Consider the following 21,595-nt stretch of genomic DNA (forward strand, 5'->3'; position numbering starts at 1 on the left):
TATTTTCATATTTAAGGCACTTCGATTGCCGGCATGCCAGGCTCACAAGCGTTTTCCATGCGTTTTGCGTTCGTTTTTTGCATTGCATCACCACTGATACTCACAATTTGCTTCGGTTTTATTGCCAACACAAAATAAATTGTAATATTATTGGTGGCGTGCCAAGTCTCCATTCGTAAGTTGTGTAGTTATGTTTAAAGAAAAACTGAAAAATAGTTAAAAATGATGGGTTTCCACTAAAAGCTCTAAATAATACCCGCTTTGCTGAAGAGATTATGAAACTTTTTTGTAATCAATAAGTGTCATAAAATGGTAATTTAAAAGAGTATTAAACAGCATATTAAAAATATTTTGCAAAAAATGTTAATCTTCAACAAAGAATTTTTATTATGAAATATGTCCGAAGTCAATGGTTCTCGAGTCAATAATACGCAATATTTCCAAGGAAGAAAGATACTTTGACGTGAGAATTTTTGTTTAAAAATTAGGGTTTTTTGGAATTAGGTATATATAAGGAAAAAAATATTTTAAATTAAACAAAAAACAAAGTATGTTTGTTTTACCAAATTTCGGGAAAAAAATTGTGTGCAAAAAAAAGCTCAAATACTTGGTTATATGAAATTTTTACAGAAATTTTGAAGTTATGTGAAAAAAATTCACATACAAAAGTTAAAGACCTCTCATTACCTATCTTGTCATATAACATTGTTTTGTAAAACTAGTAGTTTTCCCCGAAATCGAGATAAGCCGTTTTTAACCCTCCAAAATTCAACCACGCCTCTCTCCTTCCTCCTCCCAATCACAAATCGCCCGTAAATTATTTTTCTTTCAATATTGGTTATTTTGTCTTTCGTTTCACTTAGGTTTCTTCTACAATGGTTTTTGTTTTGGTTTTCAAAAATTATCTAACCTGGTCTATATGTTCCAAAACTTTTCCCTTTTCCTAAAGCTATATAAAATACCAACTATTTAACACTAATTTTGTAGTATTTGACATGAAATGAACCTTTTTGGGTAAATGCTCATTTTCAGGAAGGAGACAACACTGATTAATTAGTAATGGACCAAAGTGTTCTAAGTATTTCCCAAATATACCATATTCATATACCTAATAAGCTATTTTTAAAGAATATCCAAACTTTTCTGAAGTCGTCGTCTCCGGTGTTATAGGAAGATATTCTGAGTATTGTCGAAAAACACTTTTTCTATGTTCCTTTAACTTTACTCTAAAACCATCTTTACTCTTTTGACGCCACATAAATGCTTGCTGGGTTGTTTCCTCACTGCAGTCTTACCGGTTGTCATTTGCATGTGTGTGTAATAAATGTTTTATATTACAACTTTTTGCAATTCTTCGTGTTTTGAAGAACTTTGCTTATCACTTTAGAACAATAACAACAATAATAATAATAATAAAGTGTGAATCAAAACAACAATTGCATAAAACTCTGGTTATTACATTCGAAGTAATGACAATTGAACAATAAATGTAGAGTGCGAAGTGGCAAATGAGGACACCGTAAACAACAGCGCCGATTACTTAACACAATTAAACGATGAGATTAAGAGCGAGTTAGCGAACACCAAAAGGCTTTTAGATTTTTTTTATAGAGGGACTGCAACCATGGCTTATGTATGATACTCTCTGATATTACTACATGAGTGTGTGAGTATCCATCATCGCTTCGATGCTACTAACTTAGGTGTCAGTCCAGGCATCTGACCCACCTCGTTTACTCCACGATTATCTATTGGCAATCTGGTTGCTCATCTTTCTTCAGATAATCGTTGAAATGAAAACTGAAGTCAATAAACTGTTGCCGATCGCCGAGCGCCGCAAATGAATTATTCATTAATTAGCTGAAGAGAGTCGCTGAGCGATCGTGGAGAGAGTGTAATTAGTGGAAGAAGCCATACAGCTGATAAGATAAGGCTGAAACTGTCTTTGTATGCTTACATGTACATGCAAATGTGTGCGTGTGTGTATTTGCCGATCAAAGTTATATTTGCCTGGCAATCTAGAAGCAACATCGTCGTGATCGCGGCACTTCTCACCCGAGCAAACACTCGCAACTCAAGTGATTCAACAATATTTGACTTTCTTGTCACTGGGCAAACAGCGGCAAGTGCTCACATACACACACGGCCACATGCGCGGAAAATCCGCAGGCCGTTATTTGCCGATTAATTAGTATATTGACTACATTTTTAGCAAATGTTATGTAAATAAGGGCCTTAACGGTGCTCGACGAAAAATTACTTATTTGCTTCATGAATTTCGCTATTTTCACAGGTCGGTTTGAGTGCCGGCGTACACGTGAAGTTACTTTTCACAAAATAAATCCAACTGGTTTTTGCAGAATAACGTCAGTTTTTAAATTTAGTAGTCCATATTTTATCTGAAAGTCTATATAATACTCTACCAAAGCCGCAATTCTCAGATAAGCTACCTTGTTCTTTCACTTGTCGACGCAAGCAGCTATGGGTAGAATAACAGCAACTGTAAATTTTATTTTTATATTGTCTGCTGTATTATGAGGAGCTCTCATTTGTCCAGAGTTCACCTCAAACCGCCAAATTGTATTTGTACATTGATTCAGGTCGCAAAAAATTGGTTAATTTATCGTTTTTATGCCAAGCGACATTTTTTTAATTTTCAAAAGCGAAATTTTTGCTATAAATTATAAAAAACTGAAATATTGAAAATTATAAAAAAATTAAGAAGGATTTAGTGGGTTGAAACCCATCGGAAATGAAAGATAAAATGTCAATCATCAAAGGAAAAATTTTTTATCAGCGATCTGAGAAATTTTATAAGAGAAAAACTAATTAAAGATGTGTATAAGAAAAAATACAAAAACTCCAAAATCTTGGATATTTGAATTTTCCATATTAATTTTGAGGTTATGTGACAGAAGTCTGTATACAAAAGTTATAGATATTTTCATTACCTACAGCATTTCTATAGAACTTGTAGTTTTGCCGGAAATCGATACAAAGCATTTTTAACCCCTAAAAATTCACCCACGCACTCTCTTTCCTTTTCCCGATCGCACATCGCCCACAAATTATTTCTTCTATTATTCTGTTATTTTATATTGTATTTCGTTTCCGATGGGTTTTATCCTACATTGTTATTTTTTTTTTTTTTTGTGTCAGAAAGGTATCTACACTGGTCTACTAAGTTTTAGACGGTATTTTTGTCTATACCTTATACCATAGACATATGTACAAGCAATTTATTGCGTTCTATTATTTTTCACCAAACTCGTGTATATTAGATAATTGCTTATCTCCTACGCTTTGTTTGGGTGTCATTTTATATCCGCAACGATAACTAATTACTTTAATCAGCTGCCCACGCGACGTGATAGGCGAACTTTTGAGTCTTCAAGGCGAAGTTTTTAAAATATATTTCTTCATACACACATACATATGTTCATATGTATAGAACGATTTTCATGTGTTTTTATTGAAGTCAAACTGTGTGTTTTGAGAATTGATAATCACGTCTCTCTAATTAATATTATTTTCTGCAACAAAACGGTGCAGAATTCCTCAACGATCTGCTCTTAAATCTAACAGAAAAGTCATTAAATGAAGTAATTTAAGAAAAAACTCCAACTTCAATCATTCACTAATTTCGCCATTGATGTCAACAATATTTGCACTTGGCTATGCCACACACACATGCACGATTCATAGCCATTTACATCGTAAAAAACGCCATTAACCAAATTTATCGCGCTCATCAGCTAAACGCCATCGTTTAGCATGAAATACGAGCAGCAATGAAACTCGAAATTGAATGAAAAAACGCCAACAGCAAATTAATATGTATAATAGTAAACAACAGTCATGTACATACATACATACATATATACATACATATGTACTTGGTATTGTTTTACAAGAAATGCAAATAAGCAAAGGCAACAACGTCGCGGTCAACGAGACGGTGAAAAAACATAATCGAATTCCCAACAACTCGCATAATGATAGCCTGCAACACACAACAACAACTACAACAAGCAGTTAACGAAATTCGGTAACAATTTCGCATGCTCAGCTGTTTGGCAGATCATCACACCAGCGCCGTCGCTCGGCTTATTTTGCTCATTAATGACGGAGGCGCCGACGAAAGAGAGACGTCAACGCGTCAACACGTCAAAAATGAAGCCACTGCAGCAACATTAAGACTCCAATAATAATTTGCTAACGAAGGTGCAATAAAAGAGACAACAAAGCTGCACACAATGGCGCACAAAAGAAGTCGAAGTCAATAAACAAATTAAAGCAAACGAGGCAAACAACACACACACACACACACGCACACCAATTGGCAGTTCACAACAAAGCGCAATTCGGCAAAGCCTCTTGGCTTAGGAGCGCCTTTTTGCAAAAAATATTTTAAAAAAATATGAGAAATAACGGTAGTTAAAAAATGAAATTATCAACGCAAACATACATACTTACATGTGTACATACATACATACATGTGTACAAATGTACTTGACTGCCTTAAAAAGCCTCTTTTGCTTTGTTTGCACTGCTCCATTGATTAGAAGTAGCGCACAGGGCCGCGTTGGGAGCGGTGCCGTCGCGCAACGAGTGAAACGCGTGCGAATGCCAACAACAATAACAATTGTATCATGTGCTGCAAACGACTTCTGCAAATAAATAAGAAAAAACGGCAAATAAACATTAGATTTGAGGCAAACCTGTTGAGCGCTACAAATGTGAGAAATTTTCCCACAACAACAACATTATGACGACCTTTTACCCCAAAATGAATGAAGAAAACACCGTTCATGCCTCATTCGCGAGTAATTGTTAAGCTTAACTTGCAGCGCTAAAAAGGTACTCGCCTCCGATATATCAATTTCATATCTGCTTGCGGGATACTCGTTTAATTAATAGCCGGCTAACCCCCTGGGCTCTAGGCTTTAGACTTAGGTCACATTAGACAGTTGCGCACTGTGTTTCAATCTTTTGTTAATTTTAATACCACTACCATTTCCTCTTTATTGAATCGTCCTAAAAGACGAGGGTATACTGGAGTCTAGCAAGCTACTCGAGTCATTAATTTAGAAATCGCAGTAAGATTTAGAATATGGATATCTAATTGGTTATTTGCCTGTGTTTTTAGGGTTAGAGAGTTGACGAACCAAGATCTGCAATTTTAATAATCGTTGCCTCACATTTGCAGTAGAGGAATTCTAATGTTGTAGTTGTTAAAGAGAGGCCTGGCTTTACTCGAATGGAAATCGCGACAAATTGTAAAAAGCTGAAAGGCCGTTATGGAATATGAAACAAGAAAAAACGTTATTTTTGGCTGAGCCAAAACTTTAATACCTTTCACAGGTGCATTTGAATAAAAGGGAATGAAAAGATCTTTGTCTTGATTTTGATTGGCCAGTTTATATGGCAACTATATGCTATAGTAATCCGATGTCGATATCCGTTCCGACAAATGAGCAGCTTCTTGGTGCGAAAAGGACGGGTGCAAAATTTCAGATCGATATCTAAAAAACTAAGGGATTAGTTCGCACATATACAGACGGATGAACGGATAGACGGACATGGCTAAATCGACTCGGCCTGTCTCGTTGATCATTTAATACACCTTATAGGATCTCAGATCCCGTTCAGGGTATAAAGAATAATGAAATTATAGTCAAAATTCGAAATAGAACCGAACCCAAAGCCAAAATTTCCTCGCCCTGTTCTAAATAATAAGCTTTACCACCATGGATTTTCCCAAATTTTTATGGTAGTTTGTCATGTCTATAAAAATATATAATAATGTTCTTTAATCCTATCAATTTCCAATGCTTTTATAACAACGCAACACACAATTTTCGCAGCAAATCACTTCTGCTTCTATTCTTTCATTTCTAACGTTCTAAAGTTCCGTTATCACACAAAGTCAACTCTGATAAGTTCCTTATCACTCACCTTGTGACGCATAAAACACACACACATGCACAGCTTTCAATTTATTTACTAGTGGGCTCTTCCGCAGGCAATGCGAGACGAAAAAAATATTTATTTCAAAACTCAGTTCTGTGCAACAACGATTCCCACTCTTCAAAATAGCAGACAAAAGCCGAAAATAAACAAAGCTGCAGCTTAAAGCATTACAAGTTCATTTCACAATTTGGTCAAGGTTGTTAGAATTGTTGTAAGCGTTTAGTAATAACAGCAGCAGCGTGAAGCCGCGCGCCCGGAGCCTCGGCTTCTGTGTTTACGCAAATGTCTAATTTGTTTTTGAAATTTTTTAATTCTAATCTCTCGCAATGAATGGCTACTAAATGCTAAATATATATTATGAGTACATGTGTGTGTGTTTCACTAATGCACACATGCAAAGCGGTTTGGTCACGCTCTAAACTGGCACTAGGCTAGACGAAGGCGCAACGCCGGTTAGCGCACACAAAGCCCCCCATCAAAACAAAGCTTCACGCACACACACACACACTGATATATTTACATGTATATGTATATGCGTGTGTTTGTGTGTGCGTGTTGCCGAGCGTCGCTCAGGCACGCACGTATTCTTTGTCAATATATTTTTATGCACTCGCACACATACACACACACATAGGCAGCGCATTTCTGCATGTATTTGTGCTGATTGCTGTTTTTGTGATTTGCTGTCATTATTTATTAATAAGTGCCTGCGTTTATTTTAAACTGCTGCTTATCAAACCCTCGAAGTGCCGTGAAGACGTGTGTAGTTTTGAAGAGCTACATTAAAGTGCTAGATTAAGCACGTACCAAGGACTTTTCTTTCAAATATCGCAGCTCGAAAAGGGCTTAGAGGCTCAGAAATCGCTTCACATAAATTTGTTTTCAACTTAGATGGCGGTTAATTGGAAAACTATGGTGAATGATTCACAACATTGTCGCCACTGCAACTGCGTATGAGTTCACGCAAACATTATAACGGTATCTACAGGGTTTGTCCGGAAAGTAATAGAAATGAATCGATTTAAAAAAATTTATTGAACCAATTAATTTCAATTCTTTAAAAACTTTCAAAATAGGATCCTTCTGCGTCGATGCAGCGCTGCCAGCGCGATTTCCAAGCATTGAAGGCGTCACGGAAATCCGGGGAAACAAAAAAAGTTCGGGGACTACATCTGGGCTGTAAGGCGGCTGTGGAAGCGTTGGGATGCCGGCTTTAGTTAGATAGCTGTTCACAAGAAAGACAGTGTGAGCCGGGGCGTTGTCTGCGATGTCTTTTCGGACCCGATTGCTCCTTTGTTTGAGTCTCTTAAGGACTTCCACGTAAAACTTGGCATTGACGGAAGAACAAATTCATGGTGGACTATGCCTTTGATATCACAAAAGACAATGAGCATCGTTTTCATTTTAGATTGGCTTATTCTTTCCTTGTTTGGGCGACGAGACGCCGGCGTGTGCCACTCGGAAGATTGCCTCTTTGTCTGCATTTTCGGCTTGCACTACTCACAGAAACACGTCTTGGGAAAATTTTTGTCCTAACTCTCCAGGTGCTAGGAGACCACTGACCAGCCGCTCATACGTTTGCTAGGAACGCTCTCTACCGAATCCTGTCAGTGCGCGCACGTTCCGAAGTACAGTCGCGGCGGAAGAAAATCAGTCATATTACTTTTCTGTATATGAAATTGAGGTTATTCAAGAGTATGTACATATTCTGCTTAAATGCTTCCTCAAATGCCGGAAACTGGAACTTTTATTTCAATTCAGTGCCATACCCACCCATGCAACACATATGTACATTCTCATATGGATATTCAAATGTGTGTGTGCACATAAATGTCTCCGCATCGGACTCTAATAAATATTTCCCTCACTCGTTAAACGGTACATTTTACTCGACATTTCTCATTTCTTGTTTCCATTTCACCAAATGAAGTAAAGTAAAACCCGCACATTGGCGTTTTACGAAATTGTATTCCGCAGCTCCACAGCGCGGCGCAGCGCCGCAGATCGCGCCCAAACAGGTTGGCGGCTCAGCGCGGACCGTGCTCGAGGCAGTCTCCTTTCGGCCGCTCCGGCCACTTTCTAGTCATTTGGCTTTAATTAAATATCAATATTTATTAGCGTCAATTGTTTATGCACACACACATACACATTTCCACGCGTGTGTGTGTGTGTGTCGGGTGAATAAAGTCGTCCGTGCATATTTTGCTGGCACTCAATATTTACTCGCTTGTCGATTTGTGAGCGTAAATAATAAAGCTGAAAAGCGCAGAATTAATGTAAGAGCAAAAAACGGCAACAACAACAACAGAAACTTTTGCAAAAAACAAATGCACAAGAAACCAATTGAAAATTGTGTAAAAAACGGCAAAGGCGCTCTTAAGCCAGCTGATTGACTACCGACTAAATACTCGGCAACTAGTTGGCAATAATCGCAAAAACAACAACAAGAACAGCAACAACAAAATGCATATTAGCAATGCAGCTAGTAGTAACGGTAATCGTGGCGTTCATTGGTGTTTGTGCAGCTGTGGCTTATTAAGCGGTGTTTTTGTTGTTGTTGCAATGCACCGTTCGCTCGTTAGCCTTCGGAGATAGTTGGCAATGGCTGAGGACAGCAGCATACTATAAGTGTTAGTTGTTGTTTTTGTTGGCGCTAGTCGCTAACGGTTATCGATAAGCAATTGAGAGCCAATAAACAGAGGTGGTGGCGGGGGTCTGAATACTCAACAATAATGCTAACTGACTGCCAACCCGCCAGTCCATCAAATTGACGCATTATGTGCCGTTAGGCACGCGGACACCACTGCACACCATAAGCTATGGATCGTAATTGACCACGCCATGCAGTTTTTAATTTACCGTTGTACCCGTTGCGGGAGGGGAGGCGGCTGGTGAAATAAAAGCAAATAGTAGCAGAGGCCCCCTTACACCCAAAATGCAGCGAGAGGAATTTAAATCGACGAATCCATTGGAAAAACTGGGCGAAACGCCTTCGTTTCGGCGGGCGCGCTCGGCAGGTGCAACATTGCCAGCGAGGAAGTGGCAGCAGGTGCCTTTTCTTTGTTGCACTCGTATGCTTAGTGCTGCGATATTTGCACGGGCACCCGAACGCCCACAGGTAGTGCGCTTACCTTGTTGTTGTTGTTATGTTTAATGTTTCATTTAACGATTTCCTTTTTTAATTTTTATTTTTTTGCATTTACTTTTATCTACCGTTATCGTATTTGCTGCCAAAGTCGCCGGCGTCGCTACTGTAAGACTCTTACAAGGCGGGGTTAAGCGCCGCATATTGGCTCTTACCGTTAATGGCTTTAATTACCGCCAATCATTCATGCCACCAAATGCCAACAACAGCCAATTAATAAAACTAATTATGTTTGCCAACTTGTTGAATTAATTGCTTGAGTTTATTAGAGAAAAAATACACTAACAACAATAATAATATAAATAGTTAGTTTGCACTCGTATTTACGTCTCACTAAGTGGCGTTGAATGTGGTTTCCGGGTCACACGTCAGCCACTGGCTTCGGCGAAATTTCATAGTCGCATTTTTTATGCAAATGTCGGTTGAAATATTTTTATTGCGTTTTTACGACACTCGAAAACAAATGAGCAGGTTTCTCACGCAATTGAAGGCCGAAGTCTTAGTCTACTTTCTTTATTTCTTTATTTATTAATTACCCCACAATAAAAGCATGATCTGAGCAAATTTAGAAGCCAAAAGTGTGCGAGGGCAGCTGCGATGTGCACTTGAAGAAATTAGCGACGAAAAGTCAAGGAAAGATCTTTCATGCCATATAGCACCCGTGCATATAGCCGGCAGATGTATTGCTGCGAAGGTTACTATCATGGTTACTATTTTGGAAAAAGAACACACGAAGGGTAAAAGAAAGGAACACTTCCGAAATTTTCCCTCACTTCCACTACAACCGTGAGAACTTGGATCACTGCGCCGCGGAACATACTCCTTTTCGCATCTTCTCCGCGCATATACTTCCCAGAGATTTGTGGGTAAGGCGTAGTCGCTGAAGAAGAGGCGCAGTGAGCTTTTTCATTGATGGATCAAAGCCCAAAGGGGGAAGTCTTCTATCTATTCTTTCAATGAGAAGTGAAAGCCATCAAGGTAGCATCATTTGTACTTTTCCGAAGTGCGGCTTCTTGCAGCTAAAAAATTTGGCTGGGTGCCGGGCCACAACGGAATCATAGGAAACTGTGAAGCCGATAAGATCGCAAGAGAAAGCACACATACCCAAATTCTATCAGAATGGGAACGAGAAGGAGTTCCCTGTTTTCCTGAACTTTGGATCTGTTGGCTACGCGCGAGCTCAGCAAGCGTTGGTCAGCAACCAGCATATGTTGGGTTGCGAAAGCCTTCTGACCCAGAGTTAAAAGTTAAAGGTCCATTGAACTGCTAGCTCTTTGCAAGGCTCACATCGCTGCAATGATATGCGTTCTAACTGAAAATTGTCTCTATGACACTTACGCTGTAAGGCTAAATATTTTGGAGAACGCAACATGTCAAAGTTGAAAGTTGAGGAATATGAGGTAGAAATATCGAGATAATTCACCACTCTCCTGCTTCCGGCAGGATAAGTTTGAAGCAACTTAGTATTCATACATTTTACGAACCCGGCGATTTGGCTGAAATGGATAAAAGTCGCTTCAATGAATTTGTGGCATGCTCTAGGCGTTTTGTCGATATGCGGAGGTCTTTTTGTTTCATACCTAAGAGTTCTGCTTATCACAAAGGACAAATGTCTTTTGTAGTCCAAGTGGGACTCTTCGTGGATTCGCGTGAAATCTGCCTATTTACGTAACCTAACTTACATTTTCTTGCAATTTTTGATTAACTTCGTTCAAAATTTTCCCCCAGTGTATCCATCAGCTCTCATTGAAGACTTTTTTGCTGGTCTAATTATGTTGACTATTAGCACACACTGTGCGTAGCTGCTTCATACATAAATTTACATAGTTTTAGTAACCGCTACTTAATGTCTATGTTTAATCTAGAGAGACCTTCTAACACAACATAGCCCACAAATTAACTACGCTTAGAAGATCGCAACGCTACTTGGCCAGCAAATCAAAAGACCATCCTTACTTTGGTTAGTAAGCATGCTTACTTGTGGAATCCACATGCTTAAGTAATTGCTATAATTGACCCGGTTAAAGATGGAAATTAGTGTATGTGTATAAGATCTTCCACTCCGGGTCAAAAGAGATAAAACATAAATGAGACGAGTAAACTGGGTAGCGCTCATTAGACGAATATTGATGAAAACTTTATTTTTTATTTTTCTGAAATTTTCAAATTTTTTTTATCATATTTTTTGAAACTACCAACAAAGTGCTTATGCCGAAATTTTAACCCAGTTCACAGTTTATTACTTATTTTGCGCGTTTAGTCGAAGTTCTTATTCTCTGTTTTGCGGTCGCAACCTTTGCAGTGAAGGGGAGTAGCCGGCCATGTGCGATTTTCAATGTCGAGCATTCGCTTTCCATTGTTGCATTGCCGCGGCATGCAGAATTACGCGCTCAAAATTTAATTAAACTAGATACTCTTACTAATTGAATAAAGCAGCTGCTCAAGCGCGCGCGCACACAAAGCAACAACAATATGGCAGGGCGTTTGCGGCATTCGCATGATGTCATTTGCGTTTGCGAATATTTATTTTATTTAATAATAACGGCTTTCTGAAGAACCTCCCACAAGCGCACACGCAATAAATGGGCGCACACACACGCGCGAGCGTATAAAATAGCGACGGCTTTTGGGGACGGTCAGGGAGCGTTACAGATTGAGTTTAATGATGCCATCACGGTCTCTTTTGGCCGTGGAGGCTACAGACTTGGCGACTGCCGCCCCGCAAAACATAAATTACCTATATTTCCATGTACTCCCGGCTGTGTGCGAATATTTTCTAATCAAATTATTGGCTCTTGACTCTTGGCGCGTTCTGCGAAATTTGTTGCTGCACAAGTTGTGGCATGTGGAACACGCAAGCCGAATTTAATTTGCTGAAATACTTAATTGACATTTAACGGTCGTTTTGTACCCAAAAGCTGTTTGGCATTCGCCATAGACATTTTGGAAAAACACACGCATATATACATATTAGATACAAATTTGTTTGTTTTTGCCAGCTTGACTGCTGCTTTAGTATCACGTAATAATAGTATTAATAATAATGATGTTACAGCTGCGGGTGGAAGCTCATAAATTAGTGGTTTAATTCGCTTCTTCGGTACGACGCCAATTTTTAATGAATTTTTTGCTATTGCTGGTGATTTACGTGTTTTAGGCAAGCTCGCGCATCGGTCGACCACACGCTGATGTCATAAGCTTCCCCGTGACATAATTTGAATTTCAACGGCCCAAAAAATTCAAAGCATGAATATATAAACAGAAGTCAGCACTCAACATTCCTGCAGTCAATTGAATATTTCTAACAATTATTAGATTTGAAAGCTGTTCGAACAAGATGGCACTCTGCGCCACCGCCACCACCACCTGCGCCCTCAACCGCCGATGATGATTTATCGTCATCAAATGCGAATATTCACCACCAGCGGCTTAGGTGCGCAGGTTGACGGGCGCACTCGGTGTCGCTTAACATTTCAATTATTAGCAAAAACAAAAACACACTGCGACACTGCGAGTGTTGGCCGCGATCAGCGAGCGCTTCGGCACTCCAGCTGACTTTTAACACTGACTTGAAGCATTAGCATTGCATATTTTAACAATTTATAGTATTTGTATTTGCGCATGGACTCTGTGCGTGTGTTTGTGTATGTGTGCGTATGGTATGGCAAATAAGCGCTCGAACGGTTCAGCGAACTCAGCAATCCAATACCACTCATTACCAGCGCCATTGCCGCCGATTTGCATTAGCACACACACACGCACGCGCAGGTACAGTGCTACATAGGCATGTGTTCATCCATGTTTGTATGTATTTAATAAATTGTATACTTTTTTGAAAACCCATTTGCAACTTGAAATATGTGGGCCACACACACGCTCACCCCTCCACGCTTACGAGTAAAAAATGCCTGCTAACTCACAAAAATGAGGCGCCGCCAACTCCTCTCACCCCGCCAGCGACGCCGGCATGCATCGACACTGTTATATATGTTCGGTTGTGCATGTGAGCACGCGGCGTGCGGTGTGCTTTTTTCTTCCTGCATCACATCACGCTTCGCGCATTTGTCGTGATCTCGTAAATGTCATTGGGCACTGCTTAATCTCAAGAAGATATGTTTAAATTTGAATAACAAACTCATCGTCGCCTCTCGAGGCGAAGCACTACTTCAATTTGTGGTTGTTGTTGTGCCGCTGATTTACCACGCTTTTGAAGGCTGTCTGGGCGCAACTTCGAGTGCATTGTTGATGACTGATTTTGCAACCAAATATTTGCTTAAGCTGTTTAATTTTGCTTCACTTAATTTTTGAGATGATAATCTTGTGGAAGACTTTTATGACTTTTCTCTTTTTCATTGAGTTAATTTTTTTTCTCTCTCTCTTTGTAGGTGATGATAATCACGCGCTTCTGGTGGCTTCACATAAAAAGGTGAGTGAGAAAATTTAATGTAATCAACGCGGTTGAGCATTTCTTACAAATATTGCAAGGGTTTTTTTCAAATTTTCATTTTGAAAGTCAAATGCGGGTTTTGTAAATAATAGAAAATGGTTATAAAATTATAATGGGCACTATTTACTGTTTTTGTTAAAGTTACATTTAGTTTAGTTGTTGTTACATTACATTACCTTGCAGTTTTTGTTGAAGTAAAATTTTGAAATTAATCTAATACGAGTTCGTGAACACGGAAGTAGTGAAATCTCAAGTGCAGCGCCATCTAGCGTTGACAAACGGATTTGACTCGCAGATAAGCATTTAGAGTGGCAATATGTGGGAAGCTTGTTTAGTGTATACGAAACTGGGTGCAACGAACGAATATACATACATACATATATGGCAATATTAAACACACATAAATACATACTTATTTGCAGTTAGACATTGAAATCATTCGAGATTCATACATATACATACATATCTTCACCTAAAATAATAATCACTTTTCATAAGTTTACAGGCGAAGGAAAACACTATAACAGAAAGCACTAATATTGAAACAAAATTTGAGTTTCGGTTATAAAGCGGTTATAATTATATTGGTTATCTTACAGTCATATTGAAAGATAAGTAGAGTTTTCGTTATAAAATGGTTATACATATATTGGTTATTATGTATATTTGACAACAATCTTCAATTTTTGACGTTATATAGTTTGTAAAGCAAAAAAATATTATTTTTAAATTGCGACATAAACAAGTGCATGAATGGTGTAATGCTTAATTCGCAATATTGCTCGTTCACTAAAAACGCCATTGTCTGCGACCTTAACAATGAAAATGTCGCGTTCTTTTTGATTTTTTTTGGTTTTTAATTTCAGGTTTTGCTGACATCTGGCACCCACGGGGCAATAAATCGCGCGATTAATGCGCAGAATTCAACAAAAGCCGCTCCACATATGCCCACCGTCCCCTCCGCCGCAATTGTTGCGCCAATTTTTTGCTTAACAACAATTGCATCACTTAGTTTTACGAGCTCACAATAGACTTTTATTAAATAATTGGCAATAGAAACCACAAACATGGAAAACTAAATTAGAGTCGAAACAAAAGCACGCTCGCCGCCATTTATTGGTGGCCTAAACGTCGCTGCCGTCGTGTATGTACACCAATTTAGCTGCCCGGCTGCTCGGCTGCGCTATTGCACGGTTGCAAGTGCGCAATAGTTCAATTACCTGCCCCATTAAGCGAAACTGTGGATTGTGGCGTGCGTGTGGGTGCCGACCGTGGACTGTTGCATGAGTCAAGCGGCTGCCGGTGTTGTTCCGCTCGGTTGCACAACTGCCGGGTAGAAGCTAAGCGCTGCCGCTGCTGCTAGCTTCTACTCTTGCTTTTGTTTTTGTCACCGCAAGCAGCCGCTCGGATTTCCAAGTTTGAAATATGAAACGCGGTTGCTGTTGCTCACATACATAGTAAAGAACAATGAAAGGGGAAATGCTTTGCGAGCATCGCTGCTGCTGCCGCCACTGCCTCTGCGGTCTCTGCTGCTGCAGCAGCGTGTTCTTGGCTTTGAAAAGTTTTGCCACAAAGAGGCATTTGTCATAAATAGGGCTCTGCGTTGAGGAATTCTCGTACGTGTGTTTATGCGCAAGCTCCATTATTTCTACTCGCGTGTGCACATATGTATATATTTTTATGTATGTGTGTGTATGTGTCAGAAGTAAGGCCGCGTGCATTCGTATTAGTCCGTCTAGCTTGGCTGCTTATTTTAGTGAATTCATTTCATTTTCCGTGTTGTTATTGCCTTTAACTACAGTGCGTGACAAGTATCACCGCTTAGCAGCAACAACAATAATAGCATGGCTCAGCGCTGAGGTTGGCAAGCAGTCAGTGTCGGAATAGAATTTTATTGCAAATTCTATTCTGTTCATTCGCCAGTGTTTTGCATTTTTGCATTTGCAATATTCCAACAGCTACTACACACACACATACACACATACATATATACACAGTTCGTTTGTACGAGTATAATTAGTAGCGAATTACAAATTGCTCAACGACACATTTAGTATGAAGGAAATTTTTGCAATTGCTAATAAATGCCAATTAATTTGCCTTAATTCATTGTTGGCATTTTTCATGTTTTTGTTATTGCTGTAGTTTCTACTGTTGACAATGACCTTTGTAGTTGTTTCATGGCTGGCCGGCTTATGTAGAATGCTGTAATTGTTTTATTATCAGAAAAACGAAAGTTCTCTGACAGGAAAGAGGGGGAAATTGAATTTACAGATGTATAGGGTTACGATTTTTTCAAAAATTTTGCATTAAAAATTAGATAGATGTTTGCATATCTTCCTCGAGTGAGACGGGAATATTGAGTGTCATGTAGAGTTTGGTTTTTGTTCGACGAGAGAGGACTTTACTTCACAATTATTGGCAAAAGTTATTCTGCGTTGGATTTCGAGGCTGACATTGTTATTGCTGTTAATACTGTTTCCAAGATAGACGAAATTATCTACGACTTTGAAGTTATGACTGTCAACCGTGACGTGGGAGCCAAGTCGTGAGTGCGACGATTGTTTGTTTGATAACAGGAGATATTTCGTCTTACCCTTGTTCACTACCAAACCCATTTGCTTCACTTCCTTAACCAGTCTGGCGAAAGCAGAACTAATTGGTTGCTGAAGTCAATGATGTCAATATCATCGGCATATGCCAGTAGCTGTACACTCTTATTGAAGATGAGACTTTCCTTCTCTGCAGCGCGAATTATTTTCTCCAAGCGTAGATTGAAGAAGTCGCATGATAGGGAGTCGCCTTGTCTGAAACCTCGTTTGGTATCACACGGTGCAGTGAGGTTATTCCCGATCCTGACGGAGGTTTTGGTATTGCTCAGTTAAGACAGCCATGCTTGTTTTGCGGGGATACCAAATTCAGATATCGCTTTGTAAAGGCAGCTCCTTTTCGGTGGTGTGAGTCGATCCTTTTCTAAGGTTTGGCGCATGGGGAATATCCAGTCAGTTGTTGATTTTCCAGGCCTAAAGCCACACAGATAAGGTCCAACAAATTTGTTGACGATGGGCTTTAGTCTTTCATACAATACGCTTGATAAAACCTTATATGCGGTGTTGAGGAGGCTTATCTGACGGTAGTTGGCGCAGATTGTGGAGTCTCTCTTTTGTAGATTGGGCAGAACACACTTAATTTCCAATCGTCGAGCATGCTTTCGTGCGATCATATTCTACAAAGAAGCGGATGCATGCCCCTTATCAGTTCTTCGCCGTCGTATTTGAAAAGCTCGGCGGGCAATACGTCGGCCTCCGCCGTACACGTCCTTTTCCCACCATTAAATTGCTCATTTTAACTGCCGGTATCGGACCATTATAATACCGTGTAGTTTCATTCCAACCATAGTTAACGTTTTTTCGTATTATATACTTTTGACGTGATATTGGTGGGAGATTAGAGGTTCTTTGCAGTAAAATGTTATCAAGTTATGACATAAAAAAGAAATAAATCAATTCAGCCTTTCTTTTTGTCCAGAGTGATAGGTTGTTGTTGTTACCAAAAGCCGTCTGCTTTATTTGACGGCTTCCGACAAATGGAATTTTCGCGTAAAGCTAATTAAGGTTCACATGTGCATGTGTATGTGCTATATAATAGCACAGTATGAGTCGTAGTACATATGTACAGCCATATGTACACATTTGCATAGACATTTGTATGCTCGTTAAAGTCGATCAGATGCGGAATCGAATTGACAAAAGCGAATTAACAATGCAACGTTGCATTTCTGGTGCGACGGCGACGCTTGTGTGGCATGCAACATGTGGCATTTGCGGTGTATGCATGCTGGTGGTGGTGGTGCGTCACTGCGTCGTCACCAATCTTACGTAATCGGTAAAGCGATGATGACAGACAGCAAAAGCAAAAGCAAAACGCAAGCGCCAATCGAAGCCAAGCGCGCTTGGCAGCCAATTGGGCCCTCTTTATACCAGCTACCTACTTATCGGCCCACAAGCAATAAGTCAGTCAATCAATCAGTCACTCAGCCAACATACTAACGGCGCTTGAAGACGGAACTAACCGCAGCGATGCGTATTCGTGCCAATACAAACACACACGTACAAATTGATGGATTAGTGTGTGTGCGTGTGTATATTTGGCTGTGTGGATATCAGATGATTTTTCCATAATTATTTTCCCTTCCTAATCCATTATTATGCAATTCGAAATATTATGGCAACATGGAAATTGGAATCGCTGCACGCATTAAACGGTGGCACAATGACGAATGCATACCTCAGAAACATACAGACACACAACTAAAGGCACACGGGCAACAATCACCGACGGCAGTTGGAACGACGCTTGCCTGCCGTTCGGTAGTTGGTTGCCTCATCGGCCTCGAGGCACCAGCCACAAACGTAAGCGATTTTGCTGCAATTTCCTTTTCGCTACTGTCGTTGGTGATTTGTGGCAATGTGGCGAGCAAGAGTGTTTTCCATTACATCTGCGTCGTCGGATCGAAATACGGATTTTCCTTTTTCACTCTTTCGATCAAGTGATGTAATGCACTGGCTTAAAGGAAATCAGTCGAACTCATCAGTTGGTGTTTGACATTCAGCCGACAGATATATAGATGTACGCTTGTGTTTATGTATGTGTCTAAGCAGTCTCGTTAGGAATGTTTTCAAGAGTTTTCGATTTATAAACTTCTAAGGTGATATCATTGGAATCAGCGCCAAACTAGTTGCAAATAGTTCAGTTATGGATTTGCTAGAAAAATACTGTTAATAAAGTGAAAACTTGCAACAGCATATAGCTTTGAGAATCTGACACTCCCGCTGTCCCAACTTTTTTCTTACCTTTTGCTTTTACTATTAAGGGAATAACTCTAAAAAAGTGTTACCTCCTGCTCGATTCAAATGCATTGCCCTACTGGGTACTTCCAACCATATAAAGGAAATGCCTCACATGCCGTGATGAAATTGCAGTGAATATATATTTTTCTGCGGTTTTAATAATTACCACTTCATTGTAATTTACAATTTTGCTTGCCAATAAAGGGATTTAAAAAATAACGCGGAGAAGAATTCTGTCATCGGTAAATATAAATCACCACTTGCATTTTATATGTTCACATTTGTATGTATATATGTAGGTACATATATACTTTACTTATCGAAAAAGAGGGTGTCAGAAAGTACCCTGCGTATCTTGTATAGTAAGCATACTCATATTAATCAACAGTTATTGAAAGCTTGCTGCACAAGCCAGCCATGATTCATGGTGCAAGCGTTAAAAACAGGCACTGCAATTATAATAATCGCTAAATTATTAATTCTATTTTATTGAAAGGCGCCACACGCACAAACGTATTTCTAAGAATCACAATTTTTCGTACAGTCATACTTGTGATAAACTACGCGCATTAGGGCAGACCCATTCTATATAAGTATGTATGTATACTATATACAAAAGCTTTATATGAAGCTGACGGTAGTGAATTCGGATTGCGACTAAAATTACTCGCCGAGGGTTGCATTCTATCCAGAATACAACAACAAACTATAAACAAACACACACCTTAATGTTGCATAGAACTTAAAGCGTTCTTAACTGATAAAATCAGAGCGAGTTTTATCGAAATATTTTTTGCTTTCACATTTCACAGCCAATGGTTCTCAAAAACATTGTTGTGATGTCACTACAAGGTTGCCGCAGGCTCAAGAGGTGATCCTCGCTTCCGACATTTTTTGCCAAAAGACGCAAAGTTATCGATGCAGTTTGCTCTATTGCGACTTAACAAAAAAAATTTTATTATTTGAGTTCGCCAGCTGTGGAATGCCTACCAAGCGCCACGCTTACAGCGCATAACTGTAAAGCTAATTTCAGTTCCATATAATTTACTTTAATTGCTTGGCTTAAACTTGCCAAATATAAAAATCTTTAATTTTACAATTACAATTGTTTAATGAACTGTAAAAATATTGTAAATAAAGTCATTAACATTTTTCCTTATGGAAATTGATTGAGCGCAAAGGGCGCAGCGGCCTTGCCCCAATAATTATATTAACCCTAGCACGCCTTTAAATTTTTGTTATTCGCGTCGATAATTGTGCTCTTTGGAACAACTTCCTGTTGAAGCATTTCCAATTTCATCATAACCTTGAGATAATGAACCGTAAATTTATTACGTTTTTCCACGGTAATTGCTAAAGTAACGGTAGTTAAAAGATAGCGGAGTCGGAGCAATGAAACGTGAATATTGAATTTTGTATCTTTCTTTCTCTCTCAATTTTTTTCTCTTAAAATTACATGTTACAGCAACACCTATCCTCCAAAAAATCATTTTTTGCGAAGAAGTGTATGGAAATATAGAAAGGATCTGGCTAGATGTCTCGAGCTTTCTTCATTTTGATACAGAAAATCTGAAACATTTATAATTCAGTTATTATACGGTAAAAAGTTGGCCGGTTCAGCTATTTGGCCTTATTTGAATTAATTAAAAGCAGAATTTCTTAAAAGAACACTTCCTCAGAGAACAAAACTCGAAGGAAAATTGTAGAAATTATGCCAATTATTATAATAAATTCCTCTTAAAGGGGAGCACCTACATACGCAGTTATCATCTCTCTTCTAGTCAATTATCCAAATCATCGTGTTCTTATTTATGGCCCATTGTTTTTTCGAAGAATTTTTCCCCAAGAACCTTCGAAGACATAAATTGTTGCTCTTTTCGCTTGTGAACCTTGCAAAGCATTGTCCTAGAAAGGTTCTCACCGACACATTTTTCCCAGTTAACCGTTCTTTTCACACATACAACTCTGTCATACACACACACATACATACTAATGTAGCTAAGCATAAATATGAATGAATAACAATGTTTAAGACACAGGTACGAGGCCTTTGGGCACACATGTGACTACATATGCAATTTTATGCATAATTTAATGTTGTTCACCATTAATTTTTTATGATTTTCCCATAAGTATTGTTTAATGAACCTCATTTCTGCAGCTTTAGCGCACAAAAAACTAAAAGCAAAGCGAAATGGCAAAGCGAAAAAATCCATAATTCCAGCGGAGAATAACAAGGGGACCAACCGGGCTGGCAAAGGTCGTAGAAAGGAAGCCATTGCCGTGAATGTGAAATTCATGCTTCGTGTCTTCATTTACTCTTTATTTACATTGCTTTGTTATTGTTGCTGCTGCTTCATTATATTATAACTACATACTTGTGATTTTTTGTTCGCTCTTAAAAATGCATTACTGTGAAAGTCAAAACGAAAAAAAGTCCAAACACAAGGGCACACACACAGACATATGTATGCAAATGAATATCTCTTCGGTTGGCAGCACCTACGAGTCGCAACTAAAGGGCACTAACAACGACAACAAACAAATTGAAATTACTTTGTGGCATCCACTTTGTGAATGATGGCGCGGAAATTAAGAGGAATGTGTGAAAGTGTTGGATGGCCGAGCACTGTTAGCCGCCCGCAAGTGGGGGGCGATGAAAAAGTGTTAATAAACGGCGAATAAAGAACAACAAATAACAACAAATAACAAAAGGGCGTTTGGAAAAGAGCCATAAAGAATATCAAGAATTTGTCTTGCTCGTTTACCACAACAATAGCAACAACAAAGGCCCCACTCAAGTTTTTGTGCACATATGCACATATTGAAGTAATTTGAGACTCACTGCACACACGCACACCCACATATTCAAATTTATCGAGGTGCAAAGTACTCAACACTTAATGAATGGCCGTCGGGCCGAAAGCGACGGAAAAAGTTGGGAAAAAAACTGAGCAACAATTCCATTGAGGTGCTAGAGTTCAAGCGCTTAATGAAAGCGGAGAAGGTGTCAAAGACTAAATCAACAACAACAACAACATCAAGTGGAAAATATGATCCTAAGCACAAAGCTTTCTACTATGCTAACAACACATAAACACACACATGTGGGTATGTGCCACACACACACTCACTTTTCAATTCTTATAGAGTCTTAGGAAAGGGTTGAGTGCAACTGAG

General features: G+C 39.1%; 1 protein-coding gene across 5 annotated transcripts in view; it reads left to right on the top strand.

Annotated features, from left to right (window-relative positions):
- The window catches only part of LOC126753925 (protein spire), an 83,643-nt gene that overhangs the window by 12,975 nt on the left and 49,073 nt on the right, over window positions 1-21,595 (top strand). For all 5 annotated transcript variants that reach the window (XM_050465696.1, XM_050465700.1, XM_050465699.1 and 2 more), the window contains exon 3: window positions 13,504-13,544. In XM_050465696.1, the coding sequence (XP_050321653.1) occupies window positions 13,504-13,544 (41 nt within the window). The remainder of the gene's footprint in view (window positions 1-13,503; window positions 13,545-21,595) is intronic.

This window comes from Bactrocera neohumeralis, chromosome 3 (genome assembly GCF_024586455.1).
Source record: "Bactrocera neohumeralis isolate Rockhampton chromosome 3, APGP_CSIRO_Bneo_wtdbg2-racon-allhic-juicebox.fasta_v2, whole genome shotgun sequence".
Taxonomy (NCBI): Eukaryota; Metazoa; Arthropoda; class Insecta; order Diptera; family Tephritidae; genus Bactrocera; species Bactrocera neohumeralis.